This window comes from Dioscorea cayenensis, chromosome 17, assembly GCF_009730915.1.
Source record: "Dioscorea cayenensis subsp. rotundata cultivar TDr96_F1 chromosome 17, TDr96_F1_v2_PseudoChromosome.rev07_lg8_w22 25.fasta, whole genome shotgun sequence".
Taxonomy (NCBI): domain Eukaryota; kingdom Viridiplantae; phylum Streptophyta; class Magnoliopsida; order Dioscoreales; family Dioscoreaceae; genus Dioscorea; species Dioscorea cayenensis.
In genome coordinates this window covers 20,178,078-20,201,544 of record NC_052487.1, presented here as the reverse complement: position 1 = coordinate 20,201,544, position 23,467 = coordinate 20,178,078, and the positions used below count along the sequence as shown (strand labels likewise).

The window sequence follows — 23,467 nt, the reverse complement described above, 5'->3', positions numbered from 1 at the left end:
TGTTAAAATTTCCCGGTAAATTCGAAAAATAATCCATTTGTTTTGACTTGAAATTGAAAAATTCTTTCATTTTTTCGAAAACCCCCCTGAAAAACCAAATAATTATAAATACAAACTTAGCCCTCACTCCAGGACAAGTATTCAATCGTTTTCGCTTTCCTATTCCACTCCTCTTCACCTCTTCTTCTCCTTCACAGCTCGATCCATCTCGGATTCTCAGGCAAAGCTCTCTCAATCTCTTCTTCTTGTTCTTCTCGACATGTGAGATTCCATCTTCTTGATGTTTTTGAGCTCCTTTTTGTGTTCTTTGTTTGACTAATTTGTGTTTTATGGATTGAAATCAAGGAGAATCTTGTTCTTGAGTTCTGTTTGATTTGAAGTTCAGATTGATGTTAATCTTCTTGGTTGAGTTCTTCTTTATTGTGGTTGTATTGGTTTCTTTAATTTCAAGATTTTGTTTTTGTTTTCTTTGGAATTTGAAATGTTGGTTCTCATTTTGAGCTGTAATTTGGTTTATCTTTGTTTGGGAATTTTGAGAGTTTCTTTGGTTTTGGTCAGCACTGTGATGCTTGCAAGTACGAATGTTGGATTGAATTGATTGGGGACTTAGGTTTAGCATATCTGAGAATTGTGTAGTACTGTAGAATTTATTGCCATTTGGAGTGAATTAGTGTGGAAAGGAGAAGATTTTGTTCTTTTAGTGGGAACTTGTTGTTTGGGTGGTGTGCCTCTAGTTGGACAAAATAGAAAGAATAAAAAAAAACACACTTTTAGAGGAATTGTATGAATGTCAATGGTCGGGTGGACTTTGAGATCATTCTATGGTCATGGTTTTGACATATTTGTGGGCAGAAGTTGTAAGCTCATGGCATGTGTTTGCTAAAACTTATATGTGGGAATCATAAGTGGTAATTTTTTTTTAAGCTAGCTGCTTCTCTAAAGTGATGAGCGGTGTAAAGATCAATATAAGTAGGTTTGGTTGATTGCTTTGTTTTTGGGATTGTGTACTTTCAGAATATTTGCTCCTTCTTGAATGAAGTTTATCAAGTACATGGGTCCCTAACTATCATGTCTTGCATCTGGATGTTTTTGTGGGACTTTAAATTGTAAATGAATGTGACCCTGCTTTGCAATTTATATAGTCATCTTTCTAAGATTCAGGTGCTGTTTTAATTAGTGCTTGATTTTTTGCATCGACAACCTTTATTCAAGGACAATACAAAATTGAAAAGCATGCGAGGATTTAGGATCACTTATTACTCTGATCTTTAGATGTGATGCAAAATACTCCACGGAGTACTTCAGACAGTGTGAGGCAAAGCATCATTCATTGAACTTTTCTCAGTGTGCCATTTTGTTGTTTATCTTTATACTTCATTGGTGTAGTTTTTATTTTGAATTTATTATCTAACTCTACTTGATTCTATAATAAGCGACCACCATCTTTACAAGCACCATGAAACAACTACTAGTTTTTTTTATGTTGATCTTTGATAGCGAGCTCATCCAGTTATGACATGTGGCAATTATCCTTGCTCTGTCATTTACATCTAGTACCTAAAAATCCTAGAAAAGACAAATCTGTTCTCAGCTTTCCCTTTTATGAATCGGGTTGGTGTTTAGTACTAAAATCACCAATGCGATCACTGATGAAAATGACAGAGAATTAAAAGTCTGTTAGTTGCTAACAGTTCTCTTTATTGAATTTCTCATTCCTCAATTGCCATCTGTTTGGTATACTTGCTTATAGAAAGACAAATTGTGTTTCTGTCTAACTGATGGATTTTAATATTGGGAAGCTAGGTTTCTTTGTCTTTTTTCTGTAGTTGTTATTGGAAGAATGAAATATTGGTTAGATTGATGTCCATATATGGCAGCAAAGTTTTTAAGTTTGTCAGTTGGATGCTCTTTGTTTGTCTGGATTGTTAAATTTGTGATCATATCATCACTTCTTCATGTGAAATGGAGATTAATTTTTTGGTTGATTTTTTACTTGAATTTGCCAAATTTTTTATCATGAATTATTATCTTTAGCTGACCTGTGGAACTATCAACCTGAGTTGCGAGCTCAACAAAATGACTGATTTTTTCCCCTTGAAGAACCTTCTATATTCCTTTTTATTCTGATCAGTTGCACTCAGTCCAATATCAAATGTGCTGATTTTAAATCTGATCTGACAATGATGTGTGCAGGTTTCAAAGACTAGTGGAAAAGCTGAGGATCAACATAATCCTGTGAAAGAACAACTTTAGTTCAATGGCACATGGTAACTAACTGTTGTTTACCTAGAGAGATTATGGGCTAATGAACGCATAACCCTTTCAAAGTTATGTGATACCTGCAGTATAGGATGATGAACACATAATCTTTCTTTAGCAAATAAATTTGGCATTCTGAATTTGTGATTTATGCTACTAGCTAAGTTAGGAACTTTGGCAAACTTAAAGAGCAGCATGGAGGTTATACACTTATCCTCAAACTTCAATAAGATTTTAGAATGATTCCATTACCAAGTTTTTGCCATCTTTCCCCAAGAAAGTAGAATATTCAACATGATCTCAGTGAGTTGTGCTCATTAGATAATATTCTTTCATTATTTCTTGGATTGTTTCTTTTTTCAAACTATAATTGATGATATATAGCAACCCTGACATTGTATAGAAGGGCAAATTAATGAAGTTGCCAATTGTCCCGATGTATTTTGGATGTTTGTGGCTGGTCAGGTACACACACAAGCACGCCAATCATCTCAATAAGCACCTAAATGTGTATCTTGTACAACAGAAAAATGTGATATGGCATGGTACACGTCACCTCTGCAGTAACAACTTCTTTTTGCGCATTTTTCGTGTTTTTTTCAGTTTGACCACTTGCTTCTTTAAATGCCAGTTGTAAATACTTGTATAAATATAGATTCATCATATGAAAAATCACTGCTGTCCAAACACCATATTGGGCACCATATCTTTAACCTGGAGTTATCTATTGGACTGCCTAATTATGGTACCTTGAAACTGCCTAATATACAGTTCATACACCAAAAACTTTTCTTCAATTTACTCAATTCTGTGTTTGATTATCAACTTTGCTTAATTTAGGAAAATCTGTTGACGAGGAGAGTGCTGGAAAGTATGTTCCTTTAAGAGACGAAGATGATCCACGTCTGGAGATGTTCAACAGGCCACTTCCTTGTTTTGGTTGTGGAATTGGATGGTTTTCGTGAGTATACTATCATTACATTGCGTTCTATTCTTTTATCTTTACTCATGGTAACACTATTATTCGCTTGCAGTTTACTCTTAGGATTTCTGTGTCCATTGACATGGTACTATGCTGCAATCCTGTACTTCTGCAAGTACTACAACAAGGATCCAAGAGAACGCGGTGGTCTCGCTGCTTCAGCAATTGCTGTGAGTGTCTTTACTAAAATGCCATTCTTTTCACAATAGATTGCTGAGCTAAAAAATCAAGTAGAAATACAAATAAAAATAACCTGCTAGCTTAGAAACATTGTGGATACATTCAAGTTTATTTCCTATTGAATTTAAGATGGAGAATTCTCCAATGTGCAATGGAAGTATGTTTAAAAACAGACAGCAAATTTCTGTTTCAATTTTCGCATTTCAGAAAGCAGAAAATCTACTGTGTAATCAAGCATTGCTTCGGCAACACAATAGAGGATTACAATTTCCATACAATTTTTCTGTCATCAACTTCCAAAATACAATATTCTTCCAACAATGTGCTGATGATGATTATTATTTTTCATAATTTTCTTGTTCTGTGGCAGGCCTTACTATGCACAGTGGCGATCATCATAGCTGTAATTATCATCTACGCCTAGTTTCAAACGATACGTATTCATCTCCAAAGCTAGTTTCTCCGTCGCAAAATGAACTCAGCCTCAAAGAAATTAATTCTTCATCCTTGTGGGTCTACGATGATTGGATAGATTGAAGACGATGAACGGTGGAATAAGAAAATTCTGTGCATGATGTAAGATAAAACTAGACTGTATATTGTAACATGCATTTTTTGCCTTAACGTTTTGCCTGAATATGAGTAGCAGCATCATAGTTCTGTCTAAAGTTCACCTTTGTATGTTCTATGTGAATCTATAACAAACATGCCTTATTTTCCTTTTTCCCTTTCTTAAATTCGTGGTTCTCTCGATATTATATATATATATATATATTTATTTATTTATTTACTTTTGTCAAATGTGGACAAGTCGCGTGTTAAAGACGGGCACACATGAGGAGTTAAGTTTTATAATATTTGTACTTTTTTATCTGTGGATTGGGATTTGAACATGTTTCATATTAGTACTTTTTGAGTTTTGATCATGTTTTTTTTTTATCTATTTTTTCTATTATTTTATCAAAAATAGAAATAAAAAATATATATTTAACATCTTATGTAAAATTCTCCTTTCAGATATGGTAGCTTTGACAATGTGCACTTGTTAGCGTAGCTTAGGTTATATATTTTATCATATGATTTTTTTCATCTTAAATTATTTTTATTCATGTAATTATTGTGCTTTTATCTCTAATAAATATATCTGAAGAAAAAATCGAAAATTAAAAGATGAAAAGAGCATCATCTTTAAAAGAGCTATAAAAATAAGTTATATTATATGATTTATTGGAAATATATGGTCATATATAAATATATATGTGACCTAATAAAAAAAATTAATTTTTTAATACATAAAATTAGGAAATAATTTGAAATAAGATAAAGTTCATTGTCGAAAATAAAATAAAATAAAATAAAGGTCAAAATATCAAAATGGTCCCTCTATTTTACGTTTTCCGTCCCTTTCAGTCCCTCTAGTATAAAATACGTCTTTTTGATCCTCAGATTTTACATTGCATCTTTTTGGTCCCTCTAATCGACTTTAATCGCCTTTTTGAGTCCTTTTTAAATGTAATGAATCGGAGGAAAAAGAATGAAAACGCTAGAATACGGTAACCAAAAAGCAGATTATCAATTGTAGAGAGTAAAAAGACAAAAATATACAAATACGAGGACTAAAAGAGCAGATTTTATATTAGAGGGACTAAAAAGACGAAAAACGCAAAACAGAGTGACCATTTTGATATTTATAATAAGAGAGTATAAAAGGGCGGCGCGCGTCTAGGGTTCATTTGAACATTTTGTCGAACAGGTCGTACTTCTTGATTGTTTTCCAAGCCAAAAAAGCTCCAAAGATCGCCATGGATGGAGCTCCAGCCAAGAAGCGCAGTCATGCAAGCTTCTCAGCTACCAAGAAGAAGGTCGAGGAAATCCACCATGCTTCGTCCCTTGTCGGCAGCATCATCGAGAAGGGTTTCTCCTCCTCTTCCCCTTCTTCAGCGCCTCGGAATGTCTCCTTGCCTAAACCCTCGGTTGTTCCTTTTCCTGTCGCTCGTCACCGATCACACGGTCCGGTACTTCCCGATCTCTTCCTTCTTCGTCTCTCGTTTTCTTGGGTGTTTTTTTGGTGGCTTTGATGGTTGGTCTCGCAGCATTGGGCTCCGGCGAGAACGGAGATGGATGTTGATGGGAAGGATGATGAGGGGGAGGATGTGGATAACACGGATTATGAGCCTGTAGCTTCGATGGCCACTCGGATCCAGAGGAAGGAGAAGAAGGGCTTGGATTTCAGTATGTGGAGAGAATTGGTGGCTGAGGAATCCTCCGCGAAGTCGGTGGTGATGAAGAAGAGCATGAAGTTATCTGATAGAAGGGAACAAATTGAGAATAAGGGTTCGCGCGCTGATGCATCCTCACCGCGTGTAATCTCTGTTGTGGAAGCTAGTAGTGTGAGGGAGCAAATGGATGGTGCGAGGAAGAAGGATTTGCCTTCTGGTATGGAAGTGGATGCTTTAGCGGAGGTTAGAAGTGTTGAAAGGGAAGTGTCCGGAGCTGGGCTTATTGGCAGCTTGACTCCGTCTCTCATGGATGGCATTGATGCGGAGAACATTGCCCGGTTGAAGGAGATGTCGTCAGATGAGATTGGAGAGGCACAGGCAGAAATAATGGAGAAGATGGATCCTAGATTAGTGGATATGTTGAGGAAGCGAGGGAAAGCCAAGTTGGAGAAGAAGAAGGATAATGGTGCTGTGCTTGAGAAGGGGCTGCCGGAGATAGGGTGTTGTTCTGTTGATGAAGGCCAGAAGAGTTCTGCAATGGTGAGATTGCCTGGTCAGGATGGAGCTGCCAGTAGTAACTTGTGGAAGGGTTGGAGTGGGAGAGTTGAGAAGGTCAGGGAGTTGAGGTTTTCTCTGGAAGGGAATGCTTTGGGGATTGGTTCAAGTCTAGAACAGTCTAACAGTAAGCACCATTTTTTTTTTTTGTGTTTGCATGCCATATCAATAAAAACCTAAATTTTTTTTTGTCTATTTGTTGGCTTCCTTGGTATGTGCAGGTCAGAATCCTTTACGCCAGTATAACGTAGCTGAACGAGACTTCTTGCGAACTGAGGGGGATCCTGCTTCTGTAGGATACACCATTAAAGAAGCAACAGAACTCATTCGTAGTATGGTATGTCACTATGCATCTAACTTATCACGCATCATGATATGTATCAAGCTATCATCTGTGTTATGGTATTTTGTTAAAAGCAGAGGTCATTGGTGAAGAAAAAGGTTGGTTGATGGATTAATAGTCATCATATGCAAACAGTTATATTGTAATACAGAAGTTCTGTGACTGATTTATTATGATACTTGTTACTGCTAATTTGTGTTATTTAAGAAATGTAAAGCACAAGCAATATTGTGAGTGTTCACCATTATTTCCTACAAGCTATACATTATGCAGAGAGATAGGTTTGTTTATTTAAATTTAATGTGTTCTCTATGCTATTTACATTTGCAAGGCATAACAATACTAGTGTGGAAAACTACTCTGCTATTTCATATAGTACTAAGAAACAAAAGTGATGGGTTACTTCTCCTTGTGCTCATTGCTTTGAATTCAATGATTATTTCAGGTACCTGGACAACGGGCCCTTGCTTTGCAGCTACTTGGTGCTGTCTTAAATCGAGCTTTACACAGCTTGCAAAGGGAGGAGACTGGGTTTCATGATGGAAAAACTAATCATATGAACAAATTTGTTGATTGGCAGGCAGTCTGGGGCTTTGCCCTTGGGCCTGAACCCCAGATAGTCTTGTCATTAAGGTGCATATATAATGTTTTCTTATGTCTTGATATGTATTTCTTGTGTAGTGCTTTATATATATCTTCGCTTTTCTTATCCTGGGTGCATAAATTCCCTTTATATGCTAGATCTCTTTCAAAATGATGGGAAAGCAATTAGTTGAGTTTTCCCCATATTGCTCGTGCTGTCAATTGGTTTGAGAAGCATTTGCCAGTTTTTAATGTGTCTCTCAAGGTTTTTACTACATAAAATTTATTACGCTTTAGTTATAGAGAATTCAAAGCAGACTTTGTGGTAATATTGTTTTGTTTTTGTTTTTTCCAAAGATTGGAAACCAGTAAGTATTCTCTTTAAGATAGGCTATTTATTTGTTATTATGTTTTATTTTGATCATGGAAAGTTTTGGAGTAGAACTTTGTCATACTACAATCTTAAGTAGTCAAAAGTGGAATAAATTTATTGTCGTTTTCTTAATCTTTTGGATTCTGCTTTCTTAAACACAATTAAGGGGGCTCTTACATCACAGTCGAATCATGCATCTTGTGTAGTTAATATATCCTTTCGTCAAACATCAAAGTGAATTCAGAGTTGTGCTTATCAGTTTGATGTGCAAGTTTTTACTTATATATATATATATATTATGGAGTTGTCTTATTGCTGACAATTGTGTTAAACTCCTGACCAGGATTGCGTTGGATGATAATCATGATTCTGTTGTTTTAGCTTGTGCTAAGGTGCTTGAATGCATACTGAGCTGTGACATAAATGAGAAATTTTTTGACATTTTAGAGGTATGGCCAACATGTGGTAGTAATCTACCCTAATTTTGTTGATTTTCTTGATTTAAATAATACGTTCTTTAATTTTTTTCCCCAGAAATCGCCAACTCATTTGGGAGATATTTGCATTGCTCCTGTATTTCGGAGTAGACCTGAGATTAGTGATGGTTTCCTTCGTGGTGGTTTTTGGAAGTACAATGCAAAACCTTCCAACATACTTCCATTCTCTGGCAATGATGATGATGAGGATGATGGCGAGGAAAAACATACAATTCAAGATGACATTGTTGTGGCCGAACAAGATGTTGCTGCTGGTCTTATTAGAATGGGAATACTACCTAGAATTTGCTATCTTTTGGAGGTTAGAAATGATGATTATCTGCGAATTTTTCTGTTTCCATATCAGAATGGTGTGTTTATTTTCTTGATCTTTTACTTTTACGTAATTTTTATCATTCTGTCTATCAGGATTTAAAATCAGCTTGTTATCTTATACTTGTCTAGAACTGACCCTTTGGTTTAGGATTTTTATCTTTATCTACTTGCCATGCTTATAAATGTATGTCTTGGATCAATACAGTTTTCGAAGTTACATAAGAGGTTAGCATTTAATTTTTCCAAACAAAGTGCTCAGTTTGTAGGCAATGATATGTTACTAAAGATGTGCATAAGTAATTCTTGATTAGAGCTATACCTTCTTTGCGCTTCAAACTTAAAATAGTTGAAGGAAAGATGATTGATAAACTTGAATACTTGCTACGCAGTCTGGGGACTTTCAACAACAACAACAACAAGCCATTAGTCCCAACTATTTGAGGTTGGTTACATGAATCTTTCTTTTCTATGTTGCTCTGTTAAGGCCAAAAGACTAGATAAACCAAGGTCTATTATATCATTACACAAAGTTCCTGCTAAACACTTTTTTATGTCTGTCTTTCTCTCTTCTACAACCTCCCACCTTTCTTATGGGGGCATTTATGAGTCACCTAAAGACATGCCTATCGCTATCTTAATCGATTCTCTTTTAACTCGTAAGTGATAAGTCTGTGAGCTTTGTATTATCTAAATTTTCTCTTTGACCTTTTCTGTATTTCTCCATCTCAGGATATCACATGACCTTAACTAGCAATTTTTTTTTTTGAGATTGATAGCCAAGGTTTATGACATCACGTAGTTTTCACATAATGTTATATCTGTTCTGAGAACTCAGTGGCCATAGCATTGGCAAGAGAGTTGGCAATTGTGGCATCTGACAGGGTGGAGACTTGGTGACAATGACCTTTTTTAGGTTATTCAATCTCTGACAACTTTCTTATTTAACATGAGTAGGATATTTTACATGTAATCGACATGAATTTTGTTAAAACCTTTTTGTGGGTTAAGATTTAAGCTTTTGTCTGAAGTAAAAATGGGCCAGCATGAAGGAATGCTATTTACTATATCCTATGGAATAGGATCAGATTGAATAAATTGATTAAAGATCCATGTTATATTTGAAATACTCCATTCTTTGATAAATTAGTTTTTGAAATACCGCAAAATGAACTGCCGTACTGATTCTAGTAATGATTTATGGGAATGAATTTCACTGTTGATTTTATGAGCTTGCAACTCTGGTGCAAAATGTTTCTTTTTATCCTTTCCCTGATTTATACTTACTCCATATCCTTTCTCTGATTTATTTTCAATTAGGGCCCAAATTATATGCCACATGCTTTGATTTCTGTACATATTTGAAGTAGTAGTCGTCCAAGATACACTATTGTTTCTCTCATTTTGTTGATACAGATGGAACCTCTGCCAACTCTGGAAGAATGTCTGGTTTCAATACTTGTTGCATTAGCTAGACATTCTCCGACATCTGTGAATGCCATCTTGAAATGTCCAAGGTTGGTTCAATCCGTGATTAAGGTTTTCACTAAGCAAGGTGCCATGGAGCTTTATCCATCCCAAATAAAAGCAACCACTTTTCTAAAGGTGAGCTTCTGTCATCAATCTCTGGTTATGAGATTCTCCCTGTTTTACTAAGCTGAAAATGATGTTATTATTCCTTCTATTTTACATATGGACCTTTTTTTTTTGTTTTAGGATCTCAATTTTTTTCTTGATATGAGTACCTGCAATACTAAAATTCCTTTGCTCTATTATAATTATTTCTATTTCTATCTTCATGTATTAAATACTAATATTATATTTTGGCGTGACTTTTTTTTCTTGCTTTCATGTGTGAACCTTCTTGTTGTATTTGTCTAATGCTTCCATGTGAAATTCATTGCTCTTTAGCTTCAATTTCTCCATAATGAAATGTCTTTGCAAGAGTTTGGTCTATGGCTGCTTATAGTTGCACACTTACATTTTTCTTTTTGCGAGTAGCTTTTGTTTCATTTGCATGAGCTGTTGAACTGTTTAATAATTTACAGGTTTTCTTTCTTGTTGCAGGAATTAATTTTTGTAAATGGTTTTTTTCAATCTCTTCTTTCTCTCCTTGTCCTGCAGTTAGTAAATTCTAGTAAGTTTGCACTCAACCATTTCACTTTTGAATGCAGGTTTTGGCTAAATGTAGCAAAGAGATCTGCACAGACATTGTAAAGAGCGGGGCATTTCAGAAGGCAATGTGGCTTTGGTATAAAAATTCTTTCACTCTTGATCACTGGGTAAAATCTGGAAAGGAATATTGTAGGTTAGCTTCTGCTCTGATGGTTGAACAATTATGCCTTTGGAAGGTTTGCATTACGTACGGATATTGCTTAGGTTACTTTCCAGATTTCTTCCCTGCAATGTGCTTGTGGTTGAGCATCCCTGCATTAGACAAACTAATTGAGAACAATATCCTAGATGAATATGCTTCTGTCACAAGGGAAGCGTATCTTGTGCTTGGAGCCCTTGCTCAGACACTACCAAATCTCCATGCAATGGAGCAATTAAATAAGCAACACATTGCCTTCTCTGGTGATAACATGGAGATCTGGTGTTGGAGTTATGTAACACCAATGGTTGACCTAGCTGTAAACTGGTTATCATTAAAAGCCATTCCAGTTGTATCTGTGTTAATGGGTCCCAGATAAGAAGTTAATTAATGATGTTGAAGATCGGTATGCAAGCTGCATACTTTGGGTGATCTCTTCAGTTTTACACATGCTATGTACTGTACTCACTCGAATAGCTACAGAGGAAATGGATGGTTCGCAAAATAACACCTCCTTGCCATGGTTGCCTAAATTTGTTCCCAAGATTGGCCTTGCGATTGTAAACAACTGCTTTATGAATTTCCTTTGTTCAGGAGACCTGGACTCAGAAGGGTTCCACTCAGAAGGGGGATCTTTAACTGATGTTCTGTGCTATTTTAGACGCCATGCTAATCATGATGTATCATTGTCTTCTGTAAGTTGTCTTCTTGGGGTAGTACGGATTTCTTCCTCAGTTGACAGATGTATTCAGAGAGCTAGGAAAGCATATTGCAGTGAGCGCCAAGAAGGATGTAACCTAAAAGTAGCTGAAAGGATACTAGAAGAAGGTGTTGTTAAGTGGGCTCAAAATGATTTGAAGGCGGTTCTGGAATTGTTTATGACTTTCTTGTCATCAGAATGCCATATTGTGCAGTCTATTGAAATGTTTGGTAGAGGAGGACCTGCTCCTGGTATTGGAGTAGGTTGGGGCTCATCTGGTGGAGGATATTGGTCTCCTTATGTTTTGCTTGCACAAGAAGATTCAAAGCTGATTCTAGACTTAATTAAGATTTTCCGGGCAGAACTCATAGATAATCTTGTTGTGGCCAACATTAGAGAGCTGGAAAAAGAGAGATCTGGAAATATGTCTTTGGTTTTGCAAGTAATTTGTTCCATTTTGAGAGTATGTTTGATTGTAGGACCTGGTGATGGAGTGACCTTTGCTCAGGCATTAGATTTGTTGCTTCAAGCTCCTATACTGAAGTATCTAACCTTTTGTGTGAATAACCTATGCCATGTCATGGGAATTAAATCATTTAACTTGCAATATAAAGAAGAAGAGTGTATATTTTTCAGTGAGGTTTTAAATTCTCACTTTCGGAACAGGTGGTTAGATGTTAAGAAAAAAATGCTTCATAAAGTAGACTCAAGAAATCAGAATCATAAAATTTCTGGAGCAATTGGTGCTTTGGAAACTATTCATGAGGATCTAGAAACAGCAGAAGGATCTGAAAGATATCATGATGGCAACTCTTTGCTTATACAGTTGGCACACCAGAGATTGCCACTCCCCCCACATTGGTTTCTGAGTGCAATATCAAGCATTGGTGTTGATAAAGGCAACAACATGTATTCATCCACCAATGAACTTGATGTGGCTAAAGGTGGACTTTTTCTTCTCTTAGGCCTGGAAGCATCATTTTTCTTTCACTCTGATCAGGAGGAATCTCCAGTTTCAGGCGTGCCTTTGGTTTGGAAATTACATGCTTTATCTGTGTCTTTGCATGGTGGTATGGATGTGCTTTTGGATGAGAGGAGTAGGAATATTTATGAGACTTTACAAGAATTCTATGGAAAACAGCTTGATCTGTTGAGATCCAGACCTGTAAAAGATTTGCAGATGAAGAATGAGAAAGCTTCAGTTTCTTCAGCCACATTGGTTAAGGATCAAACCAGTAGCCTGGAATTTCTTAATTTCCAAACACAGGTTCATGAAAGCTACACTACTTTTATTGAGAATCTTATTGAACAGTTTGGTGCTATATCTTATGGTGACCGAATTTATGGTCGGCAAGTTGCACTTTACTTGCATCGGTCCGTTGAAGTTGCTGTCAGACTTGCTGCCTGGAATGCACTCTCTAATGCTCATTTACTTGAACTCTTGCCTCCTTTAACAGAGTGCTTTGCTGATGCTGAAGGGTACCTGGAGCCCCTTGAGGTAATGCTGATTACTCACCTTTTTCTTTTACAATAGACTACTGGATATTGATACTTAACAGCAATTTTTTCATTGAAATAATTTAGCAGATATGCAGTACTAAGTATATCCTCATTTTTTTTTATTTAAATTTCGTCCTAATAATAAGATATAAATCATCTTCATGCCTAATTGCCAGAATCGATCTCATGAAGTTCTTGAATGTGCATAAGTATCACATCATTTTCATTGAGAACATGATTTGTTTGCTTCCATTTTATCAAATGAATGATATTTGTGAGGAGGAAGCCCAGGAGCTCAGGATGTTGCCCTTTGTCTCTTGGTTGTCTTCCATTTAAGGCTGTATTTCTGTTGCCAACTGAAAGAATAAACACTTCCAATTAATGATAACCAAACTTCATGCACAGGGCAATGAAAAAATTCTAGAGGCATATGTTCGATCATGGACTTCTGGTGGTCTTGATAGAGCTGCAACTCGAGGATCCATCAGTTTCTCACTGGCTCTTCATAACCTTTCATGTTTCATATTCAATACGGTCAGTCCTTCTGATAAGCTACCGCTAAGAAATAAGTTAGCCAAGTCTCTTCTTCGCAGTTACTCACAGAAGCAACATCAAGAGGTAAAACAAAAACCTCTTGTATTATTTATAACTTTGTTCAAACACAAAGATTGTTGTGTAACCTCTCCGTTTGGCATTCCATTTTTCACAGGGTATGTTTTTGAGTTTTCTCAAATACAGACTGGTTGAGTCTGAAGAGTCACCTAGTAAAGTTGAACTTGAAAGGAGGTTTCAGCTGTTGAAAGAAGCTTGTGATGATAATTCTGTCCTTTTGGCTCAAGTGGAGAAGCTCAAAACTCTTGTATAGGCAAGCTAATCATATTGGTTGGTGTTGGTAATCATCTTTTTCTTATTTAGTTTTGTAAATCTAGATCGTATATACTCTGCTAATATGTATTATGCTTCTACATAGGGCTAATTAAAGTTTATTGCCCTAGTTGAGTTACTCGAGTAATATAACAAAATTATGGCAAGTCAAGAAAACTTATCTCTAATCCTAGAAACTTGTAGGGGTGTATGTGCAAGCATTAATTAGATTTCATGCAATATGTGTGAAGAACATAGATACGGGAAATTTGCATATAGATGATATAATATATCCCTGCAATTGTTTTTCCAATGAGAGAATATACAAACAAATTTTGATGTTTTGTGATGGTGTGTGTATATATATACATATAACCATGAAAACTATGATTTTTCTAGGCTATATGCAAATTATGATTTTGAAGGACTTTGAATCAAACTCAACCCATACACAATACTGCATTTCCTCATCGACCAATCAATCACTCTATCGGATCTTCAAAAGGCTGGCTTGTTACTGTCTCTACGTAAACTCTAGCAATGCAACTACTCAAACTAATCACCTTGGTTCACATTCCCCTGCCTTCTATTACTGCTCCTTACCCGAATAAATCCTTTTGGAACAAAATGAAAGCAGTGCTCTTCTTCGGAACTGCCAGTGATTTTATGGTCATGTTAATCAAAGGCATGGAACGCAGAACTGCCTCAGGTTGCTAGGTATGGAGATAAGACTTGGGTTCAATTGTTGTGATTGATGAGGTGTGTGTGTGATCGATCTTATACGCCATAATAATCTGTTTTACAGTGACTGAGTTAGGTTATTTTCAGGGTTGGGATTTTGATGGCTGCTGCTTGATGGAAAAGTAGTGTTTTTATCATAAATTTCAATTGGTTTTGTGGGAATTGATAGTATGTAGTGCAATGGAAAACTTGAGATATGTTTATGATTGTAGAACTAGGTCTTGAAGTGGTTCCAAGTTTTAGGACACGCAGGTTTAATGTGTTGAAATTGGATGAGAATAGTAGGATTTGGACTTGGGCTGGAGACATTGGAGAGCAAGCATTGTTTATTGGTAATGGTGCATTGGCTATTTGTCTACAGAAGAGTATTCAGAGTTTTTTTCCCCCTTTTCTTTCAGTGGATTGTGAAGTGTGAAAGTAATATACATATATATATATATATATATGTATGTTTTAAACATATGATGAAGGAATTTGTTGGAGTTTTTAATTTGCATCTGAGTGAATCTTTGAACTTCGTGCTAATTTTGATTAGTATTTATTTTTTGATTTATTCTTCATCATTGTCTTGCTTTAAATATTTTTACAATTTTTTCATAAATACATTTTGTATTTGGGTTTGCTTATGACAATAAATAAATAAATAAATAACAACGGGGAAAAGCCTGTTAAAATCAACAAAAATAACGGGGGTTCTTTTTCTCTGGGTAAAAATATTTTTCATATATAAATACTAAAGTACTTATATAATAACTCATCCAAATAAACAATTACACACTTATTAAAAAAAATACAAAATGTTAAATAATAATTATGCAGACTCTCAAACAAACTTGAACCTCAACTTCTCATTCCTACATCAACACTCCATGTCTACACAAAGAACACACATACTGAACGATATAAATGAAGAAGATAAATAAGCATTGATTTTATTCCAAAACAGCTCAGCATGTTTATCCAAAAATAAACACCCTTGATTTGGTAAGACACCTGCAATCCTCATAAGTCCATTAATCACTACAATTTGCATTCTCTTTAACATATATGGCAAAATCATTCTGTTTAAAAGCAGAATGAAAGGAGATGAAAATAAAGACAGGCCATAACTGCCACAAGAGAAGGCAATGTTTTGTTCTTGCTTGCCAACCTGGGCAGCCAGGATAGAGATTACATCATAAAAACTACAGAGACAAATGGTACAACTCATCATCAGTAAAACATATCACAGAATGGTCTTCCTGTCAGAGTTCTTGATGCACTTCTGTACAGCTTTCGGTCTTTTTTGTTCTGCTAAACAGTATCTCAATAGCTCACCGGATTCACATGTTTGGGTACGAAACCTGACTAAAAACAAGCAGGCGGCACCGACAGCCACATTAAACGGGCGGTGTTCATCTGGGGAGCTAGGAGAGTACTGTTGAGTGGTTTGATTTTATGGAGTCATTGGATTAGAGGTGCCCATGGGGCTATCTATTTCCTCCATTGAAGATTTCTTTCCTGTTGAGACTGAATCACCTGGTCACAGACTCACAGTTAATAAAATATACCAAAACATGTAAAAGAATCATCGAGAAAGTTTGAGCAATGAAATTGTTGTTCTGAGTTATGCCAAGAATGTTACCGAAGATTGAATTGATTGATAGCCGCTTAAGTGAAGTGCTTCTCCTCATCTCTGGTAAAAAAATTGTTGAACATATGAAGGTGACTCAGTGTTATGAAGAGAATCACATTACTGACTCGTTTTTATTATCTATTTAGAGTATTTGAAAAAAAGATATGAAATGTAAATTGAGGCTAACCTTTAACAGCATCAAAGTTTTTGTATGTATACCCCACAAAGCTTAAATCTTTAGGAGTTAGCGACATCTGCGCAAAATATCATTAAGCTACATTTTAGAACTTTAAAATCTTCAATGAAATTCACTAAATTTGCCAACATAATAGTATAGACAATGGCTGAGGGGCACAAAGTACTCTAAGAAAGATATGATACACTAAATGGGTTGCAAATTGCTTCGAGATTAGTGCACTAGAAAAGAATTTATAATTTCCTAATTTTAAGAGAATAAGCATCTTAATTTTTTATAAGAGGAGCTCCTTTTTAAATTTTTGCCTAGTGTTGAGGGTGTGGGAATAAAAAATAAGCAAAAGGAAAAAAGCATGAAATAACATAGACATTATACACAGGAGAGAAATTTGATACCTTCCGGGATGTTCCAGAACTGGTTTTTGCTGGAGCAGGAGTATCCACCTGTTCCAGGAGGGAAAAAATTCATGAAAGAAGTAAAAATAATAAAATGGCTGCCATGCGATTGATAATAAAGCAAAACCTAAAGAACAGCCTTTGTGTTTCTTCCATCTGTTTGTAACACTTGCATGTGAGAATGAAAAATCTAAGAAGAACTAATAAGGCACAGAAATTGAGCCATAGTAAACAAGGTATTTAAAGAAAAATAAAATTCTTACAATCATGAAATTTCACACATAAAATTAAATAGATTAGAAAGATAATGAAGCATATGATGTAAAACCATGAGGAAAAAATAAAAAAAGGGTGGACTTCAAAAAGAAAAGGAAAAGGAAAATATAAATTTAAAAAAAAAAAGAGGAAAAATTGAGAGTGAAAATTTTCCAAGAAACAAGAAACCTAAACCCTTGAGAAAAACATAACAAGTGATTGTGCTCATTATCATGTTTTAATATAGCAATAATTCAAAGTGCTAACATGTGCTTATATGCAAAACACCATTCAATTATTAAGAAATCAGTACATTGTACTGAAGCTTTAAGATATATTTGCTTCCTGGGCATTTTGGTCTTTTTGCTCTTGTTCACATAATTGGTTGATTCCTTGCTCTTGTTACTTAAAGGAAGATTTTGATGCCACTTTTCTAATGGGATTATGATGCTCTTAAGTTTAGTTAATATCCTATTTAAAATGTAAGACTCACCAAAGAATTGTTTTGTTTTTGCCTTTATGAGTATATTTAGTCTAGTGTTAAATTATTTTTGTTTTTCCCTTATGACTTCTAAGTAATTAGATCTCAAAGTTGTGAGAGTGACAAAAACCCTTGACTATTGAGTCATACCCAAACAAACCTCTTCTGATTTGTAATTATGTTTATATGGACATTTCAAATTCCTGAACATGAGAATCTTTTAAAATCCCACAAACCACCCTAAGATCTTGAAGTTCGGCAAAACCTTTCCCATGAAGTCCTATCTTCATGCCATGTGTGCATGCTTCCATCTATTAGAATAACTAATAGTCCCACATCAAAATAGTCCCACGTCAGCAAATTTAGTAAATATGAATTTGAATATGTAAGTCTCACTCTCTCATTGCCTAAGCTTTCAGGTTGTTTGGATCTACCATGGTATCTTGGTTTGCATCTAACACCATCAATGCCTACCTGCTAGGCACTCTTTAAGAAGATTATCTCCACATGTGTGATTTTACCTTTTCTTTTGGTTTCAGTATGTTTTAAATCTGTGACTCAGTTATTCCATTTCTCTAAAAATAGAAAATAAAAGATGTACATATACTGCTCTATTATCCAAGATGGGCATTATAGAGCTGCATGTTTAGTTTAGCTTGATTTCACTTAATCCATATCAATATCTAATTGTAGTTAACTTTGATCCTTTATCTTATTAATTAGTCTGTTTCTTATTGATATCCTGTTAATTTGATCAATGGTTTTATGTCTATCCATATCTTATGAAAAATTTCTAATTTATAAGAAATCAGGTTTCCTACGTCATCTATTATAAACATGTCTATCAAAAGTGAAAAATCCACAAGGCAAATAATTCTGTTTGAAAGTTGCAGAAGCACAAGTCAAAAATGTTACAACAAGCACACAGATAATTAAGCATTCTTGAAGGCACTCACAACCAGTGAGGTCACCCACACACACTCTTAAGTTCAAGGTTGCTATTTCTACAAACTAGGAAGGTAAACAAGGATAGAAGAATATCATACTTCATCAAACTTTAGGAAGTTCTGTGTATCTAGTTCATCATTGACTGCTGGTTTGAATGCTGCCTCCATGTCATATAATTTATCCCACACAATATCCTTAAACCAAGGATGAGCCTGAAAACAACAATAGAATGAACAAAATAAATTAGCAGACATCAGAGAAAGTAAAATGAATTGACTTCACATGGTAAATCATATACTTTTATTTGTTGTGCCCCTGCACTTCCTAGTCTGTGATCTACATCACAGAGTAATCTGCAAATAAGATCTTTTGCCTCGAATGTCAATGGAGTCTCCTCAGGAAACTTCAAATGGTTTCTCCAATGGACAATCTTGAGCCAAAAAATAAAAGAATCAGCGAACACATGCTGGATGAGATAATAAGATAATTCATTTACAAAAGGAGGATGGCAGACAAACTGATTTAAACTGTACATGTTCAACCATGACCTAAAAGAACAAAATAGCCACTTGAGCAGGACAGTGTATCCTTTCTCAAATTCTACATACTTTATTGAAATATAATGGCTGATTTAGTTGAGGTATAAGACTAACCTTCCGACATGTGGTCATTGGTTCATCAGAATAAAAGGGAGGACAACCAACCAGCATCTCGTACATTATTGCACCCAATGACCACCTGTAACTTAGCAAAATAGTGGCAAGAGAAGAGTATCAAGAAAAAGATGTAAGAAAATTCAAACACAAAAGGAGTCAATCTAAACTTCCAAATCATTTTATCACTCCAACAACAAGATATGGAATTTCCAGTAACCCTTATAACAAGACTATAGCCTAGCATACTACATATATAAGTTTATAACCACAGGGCAAGTAGTAAACTCATTGCTAAATCAGTTACACTACACATGAAAGATTCTCATCTTCATATCTAAAAGAGACATAATCAGTGAAGATTCTAAAAAAGAGTAGCTTGACTGAAAAATGGCAGAAAACATACAATTTAGTGACATGGAAGGACCTCTGTGATCAGTCTGTTATCTTAAAAAACATAAACATCACCAAATTCAACTTTCTAGAAGAAGCAATAACCAAAACCTCAACATAAGCTACACAGATGGTAACACCTGTAGCATTCACTCAAGAACCTCGAACTTTAACCAGCAATCTACCATGAAATTAAAAAAATAAGCTTATAACTACAAACCAATCGCATTCCATGCCATATCCTTTCTTCAGTAGTACTTCTGGAGCAATGTAATCTGGTGTGCCCACTGTGGAGAAAGCCTGAAATTTGCATATTAATAGCCTATTAATTTCTGTTGAACTCATGGTTGCAATTGTAAGCTTGTAACCAAGAACGAAAATTAACAAGAAATATACCCTCCAAAGTAACTCTAGGTAGCAGATAGAAGGCACAAATCATGCAAAATTTTTTTTAAAAAAATACCAGTTTTCTCCTGTTCATTTGCCAGTGCTGAAGTTGTTCATGGGGACTTTTCCACCTGTTATTTCCATGAGTATCTGGGAAGCCTCCATCAATATCCATTGACTCAAGGTTTTCATCATTCAAGGGCTCATTTTCATTAAGAGTCATAAGAGTTGCACAGTCAATCGGCTTGCAAAGACCAAAATCAGACAGCTTCATATGACCATTTTTGTCCAACAGAAGATTGTCAGGTTTAATATCCCTGCATATAGTTTTAAACTAGATTGGTGATGCATATCAGCGATATAAAGATAATCGTATTCACAACTGAAATGCAACAATCACTGAGAGAAACCAAACACTAACCTATGAATATAGTTATGTTTATGAATAGACTCAATGGCCAACACACTCTGCGCAATGTAAAATTTAGCCACACTTTCAGTCAAGGTTTCTTCTCTTATTAGAAGGGTCATCATGTCCCCTCCAGGAAGATACTCCATAATCAGGTATAAATATTCAGCATCTTGAAATGAATAGTAGAGCTTCACAATACAATGGCTAGCAACTTCAGCAAGAAGGTTTCTTTCAGCTCTTACATGCTCAACCTGTAATCAGAAGATAATGCAAATGATAACTACAAGAAGACAACTTGCAAAAATCATCAAGAATAGATGAAGTACAACTAATGAACACGATGTAAACTCTAGAGAAATGGAAATATTGCAAGCCTCTCAGTGATGATAAAATAGCTGATATATTCAAATTCGGAAGTTCTTAACCTAGACATATTTAAGTTTCCCAGATTCATCTTCCAAAGCTTTATTTTACCACAGAATCAGATGATCAACAAAGATGTCAAGTTCAAAAAGGCAAGTTTGGCGATTAGTGTAGCTATACTTCAGGGAAACCGGTGTTTCAGTTATAGTGTAATAGTTGTACATGAACACCTATAGCCATGATGCAAGGAATTAAGTTTGTTAAAGGTCACACAATGCAGGAGTATTCGCAGGCATAGTAATTGATGATGTGAAAATGGCAAAAGAGCTCACATATAGGGTCCTAACAAGTAACGGTAATGACTTGCTAAAGGAAACATTATATTGTATTTATAATAATAATAATAATAACAACAACACTAGTATCATACCTGCCCCCTGCTAAGCATTTCAGACTTTTTGAGTTTCTTCATCGCATAGATATTTCCAGAAGACTTTTCCCGGCAGAGCCTGACCTGTAATTGAAAATTTGAAGTCCACAAAAGACACCCATTTGAATATGATCTCTTACATGAGACAATTCTCATAAGAAAAATAAATAAACAAAAGCATAATGAAATTTCTCAGGGGATTTAGAACATAATCAGCACTTCAAACTTATCATGAAAATAGCATTAAACTTCCGTTGCTTTTTATATTCCTAGATTGAGGAAAGAGCATGTTGCCTTTATGTAGTAGGAAGCGATTATCTCAAACAATTTGTTAATTTAATTAATTAGCTACAAAAATCACATGTAGAATTTTTTGATGAGGTGCATCATCCAAGTAACTACCATGTTTATATCAAAATCATTAAGACAGCAGATAAATATTACCTTCTAAAGTCACCATTTGAGAACTATAATATAAAGGTGGCTAGTTCTGAGCAAATACTAAAGAACTTTTCTCAGGTATGAGAAGAAATACATAAGGTAAATACAAAAGAGAAAGCAACTAAACATATACACAGAAGAAACCCAAAATATGGTATGGATATGTATATCTATACTTCTCCAAAAGCTCCCCTCCCAATAATTGTTAGCAGCTCAAAATCATCCACACAAATCTTATGTCTTTTAAGCCGCATAAACTCGGTCTCCTTCCTTTCTAAATCCTTGATCAAATTAGTTTGTTCTTCCTTTGAAACACATGAAGAAGCTAATCTTCTCTCTAGAACCCATCGTCTGCAATTGCATCAAGTATCAACAGTGTCATCAACAAAGCCCATCAAGAACAAAGAAGCATATCAATATGCATCCACAAGATGAGCTGTGAGCATGAAAAGAAATTAAATCAAGATGTGAAGAGAAAAATATACAGAAAAATGAACATTAGAACCATCACAGTAAGAGTTTTTTTTTTATTCATTCTCTTTTCAACTAGCATTAAAGATGTATTATCCTACGTTCCGCAACAAGATGTTAAGAATTGCTTTAGTGAACCTGTGAAACAGAAATACTCCTCAAATCTGGACTATTAGACAATCAATATAAATTAAAATGCACATGAACCTGTTTTCAATTTAAAAAAAAGGAAATTTAAATCAATATGGCCTCGTTCAGTTTCAAACCAATTCAGAGTTTGGCAAATTCATGAAACAAGACCAAACATTACCTTTAAAAAAAGCTGATAATGTAAAGACAAGTATTAAGCATATCAAATTCAAGACTGGTAAAAGTTCCGCTGTGTTTCTGGGGAAAATATCAGATCCACATGAAGAAGAGATGCCACATTGAAAACTAGCACAGATCAATGTCCGATAATTTGTTAAGGAAATGCAATTCAATCACCACCTAGTTCAGCTCAACAAGCTAAACACAAGCCAGAGTAGTCAGTAGCTTCAGTGTAAAAGTTCATCATTCATCAAACAAGAACAAATGGATACTCCTATCACAAAGCCAACACAACCTAATATGATAGGGCAGCATGCAACAACCATCAATATAGAAAAGTCCACACTTTTGCATAAATCCAGGACAAAAAGAACAAACAATGACAAAACAAAGGTATTGATCCAAGCTCAGCATTTTAAAAATGTTTTGCTTTTCTCATCAAAATCAATCATTTGGGGATAAACATGATCAATTTATCACCAAATTCAGTTCATAAAAATACAGAACTCTTCTCCCAAGATTCAACCATCAGAAGACTGACAATATAAACCAACAATACTACAGAACAATATCTAGCAATGCCCAAAGTTTCTGGATGTCTTTAATGCAATATAATCATAATCAAAACACTTCTCAACCACTCAAAAAAAAAACCCAAGCATCTAAAATCCCAAATCCCAAACCCTAACCACAAATTCTCAAAACACCAGATTCAAATCCTGCTTCTCCAATCAACAACCTCAGAAAAACCAATCACAAATGCAAAATCTAATATCACCAAAACAAAACAGCAATCAAACAAAGATCAGATCAAACAAAAAAAAAAAAACCTCTCCTTGCGCTCCTGAAGATTCTTCGTCTGTGCTCGATAATGGTTCTCGATGAACTGCTTGGCAGCCGCAACACGCTTCATGGTGAGACTAGATCCTTGCGGCTCCTCCTCCTCCCCCCATCTCCATCTCCATTTCCTCTCCTCTCTCTTCTCCTTCTTCTCCACTCCCCATCTCTATCGCTTCCTTTTTTTTTTCTCCCCTTTTTTAAGGAATTATTTTAATATTAAACAAATAGAAGACGTAATTAACCTCATGGAGAATTATGAACCGTAGGATCATAATCAGACGGATAGAATCACGATTGGTTTTTATTTTCATAAAAAATTAAATATAAGGAAAAATAGCTGGTTTTCTTTTAATAATCTTGGACTGTTACCATTGGCATGCATCTCTTTTGATCTATTCATTAGTTTTTAATATTATAATTATATGTTTAATCACTTATACAACAAGAGAGTTCTTTT

At 35.2% G+C, this 23,467-nt stretch overlaps 3 protein-coding genes across 3 annotated transcripts; 2 read left to right on the top strand and 1 right to left on the bottom strand.

The window, feature by feature from the left end:
* Positions 1 to 137: 137 nt before the first annotated feature.
* On the top strand, positions 138 to 4,144 carry LOC120279965 (60S ribosomal protein L18a-like protein). Its single transcript, XM_039286651.1, has 5 exons — positions 138 to 261; positions 2,194 to 2,267; positions 3,100 to 3,220; positions 3,294 to 3,411; positions 3,792 to 4,144. The coding sequence occupies exons 2-5, from the start codon at positions 2,258 to 2,260 to the stop codon at positions 3,843 to 3,845; spliced, it is 303 nt and encodes a 100-aa protein (XP_039142585.1). The 5' UTR covers positions 138 to 261; positions 2,194 to 2,257; the 3' UTR covers positions 3,846 to 4,144.
* Positions 4,145 to 5,082: 938 nt separating this feature from the next.
* LOC120280198 (transcriptional elongation regulator MINIYO) lies at positions 5,083 to 13,868 on the top strand. The gene is given in 11 exon segments (XM_039286967.1): positions 5,083 to 5,436; positions 5,515 to 6,322; positions 6,417 to 6,532; positions 6,984 to 7,171; positions 7,837 to 7,942; positions 8,028 to 8,291; positions 9,719 to 9,907; positions 10,477 to 10,968; positions 10,970 to 12,814; positions 13,222 to 13,434; positions 13,526 to 13,868. Coding segments are annotated over 11 exon segments (4,590 nt in total). The 5' UTR covers positions 5,083 to 5,223; the 3' UTR covers positions 13,682 to 13,868.
* Positions 13,869 to 15,337: 1,469 nt separating this feature from the next.
* On the bottom strand, positions 15,338 to 23,282 carry LOC120281235 (serine/threonine-protein kinase 38-like). The gene is made up of 14 exons (XM_039288109.1): positions 23,253 to 23,282; positions 23,001 to 23,176; positions 21,567 to 21,741; positions 20,950 to 21,033; positions 20,166 to 20,407; positions 19,821 to 20,061; positions 19,578 to 19,657; positions 18,965 to 19,049; positions 18,610 to 18,741; positions 18,410 to 18,523; positions 16,628 to 16,675; positions 16,224 to 16,290; positions 16,046 to 16,096; positions 15,338 to 15,939 (listed from the first exon to the last, which is right to left on the bottom strand). Exons 1-14 carry the CDS (start codon positions 23,280 to 23,282, stop codon positions 15,857 to 15,859), a joined length of 1,608 nt encoding a protein of 535 aa, XP_039144043.1. The 3' UTR covers positions 15,338 to 15,856.
* Positions 23,283 to 23,467: the final 185 nt, after the last annotated feature.

Bases quoted from the DNA above. Each gene is read 5' to 3' on its own strand.
- LOC120281235 (XM_039288109.1), bottom strand. From the start codon at position 23,282: ATGATCCTACGGTTCATAATTCTCCATGAG. The intron at 21,034-21,566 runs GTATAGATATAC...TTTCAATTACAG, and splicing joins GGAGGGGAGCTTTTGGAGAA to GTCAGGCTCTGCCGGGAAAA. The intron at 20,408-20,949 runs GTATGATACTAG...TTCTGATTACAG, and splicing joins AAATGCTTAGCAGGGGGCAG to GTTGAGCATGTAAGAGCTGA.
- LOC120279965 (XM_039286651.1), top strand. The intron at 3,221-3,293 runs GTGAGTATACTA...ATTCGCTTGCAG, and splicing joins TGTGGAATTGGATGGTTTTC to TTTACTCTTAGGATTTCTGT. The intron at 3,412-3,791 runs GTGAGTGTCTTT...GTTCTGTGGCAG, and splicing joins TCGCTGCTTCAGCAATTGCT to GCCTTACTATGCACAGTGGC.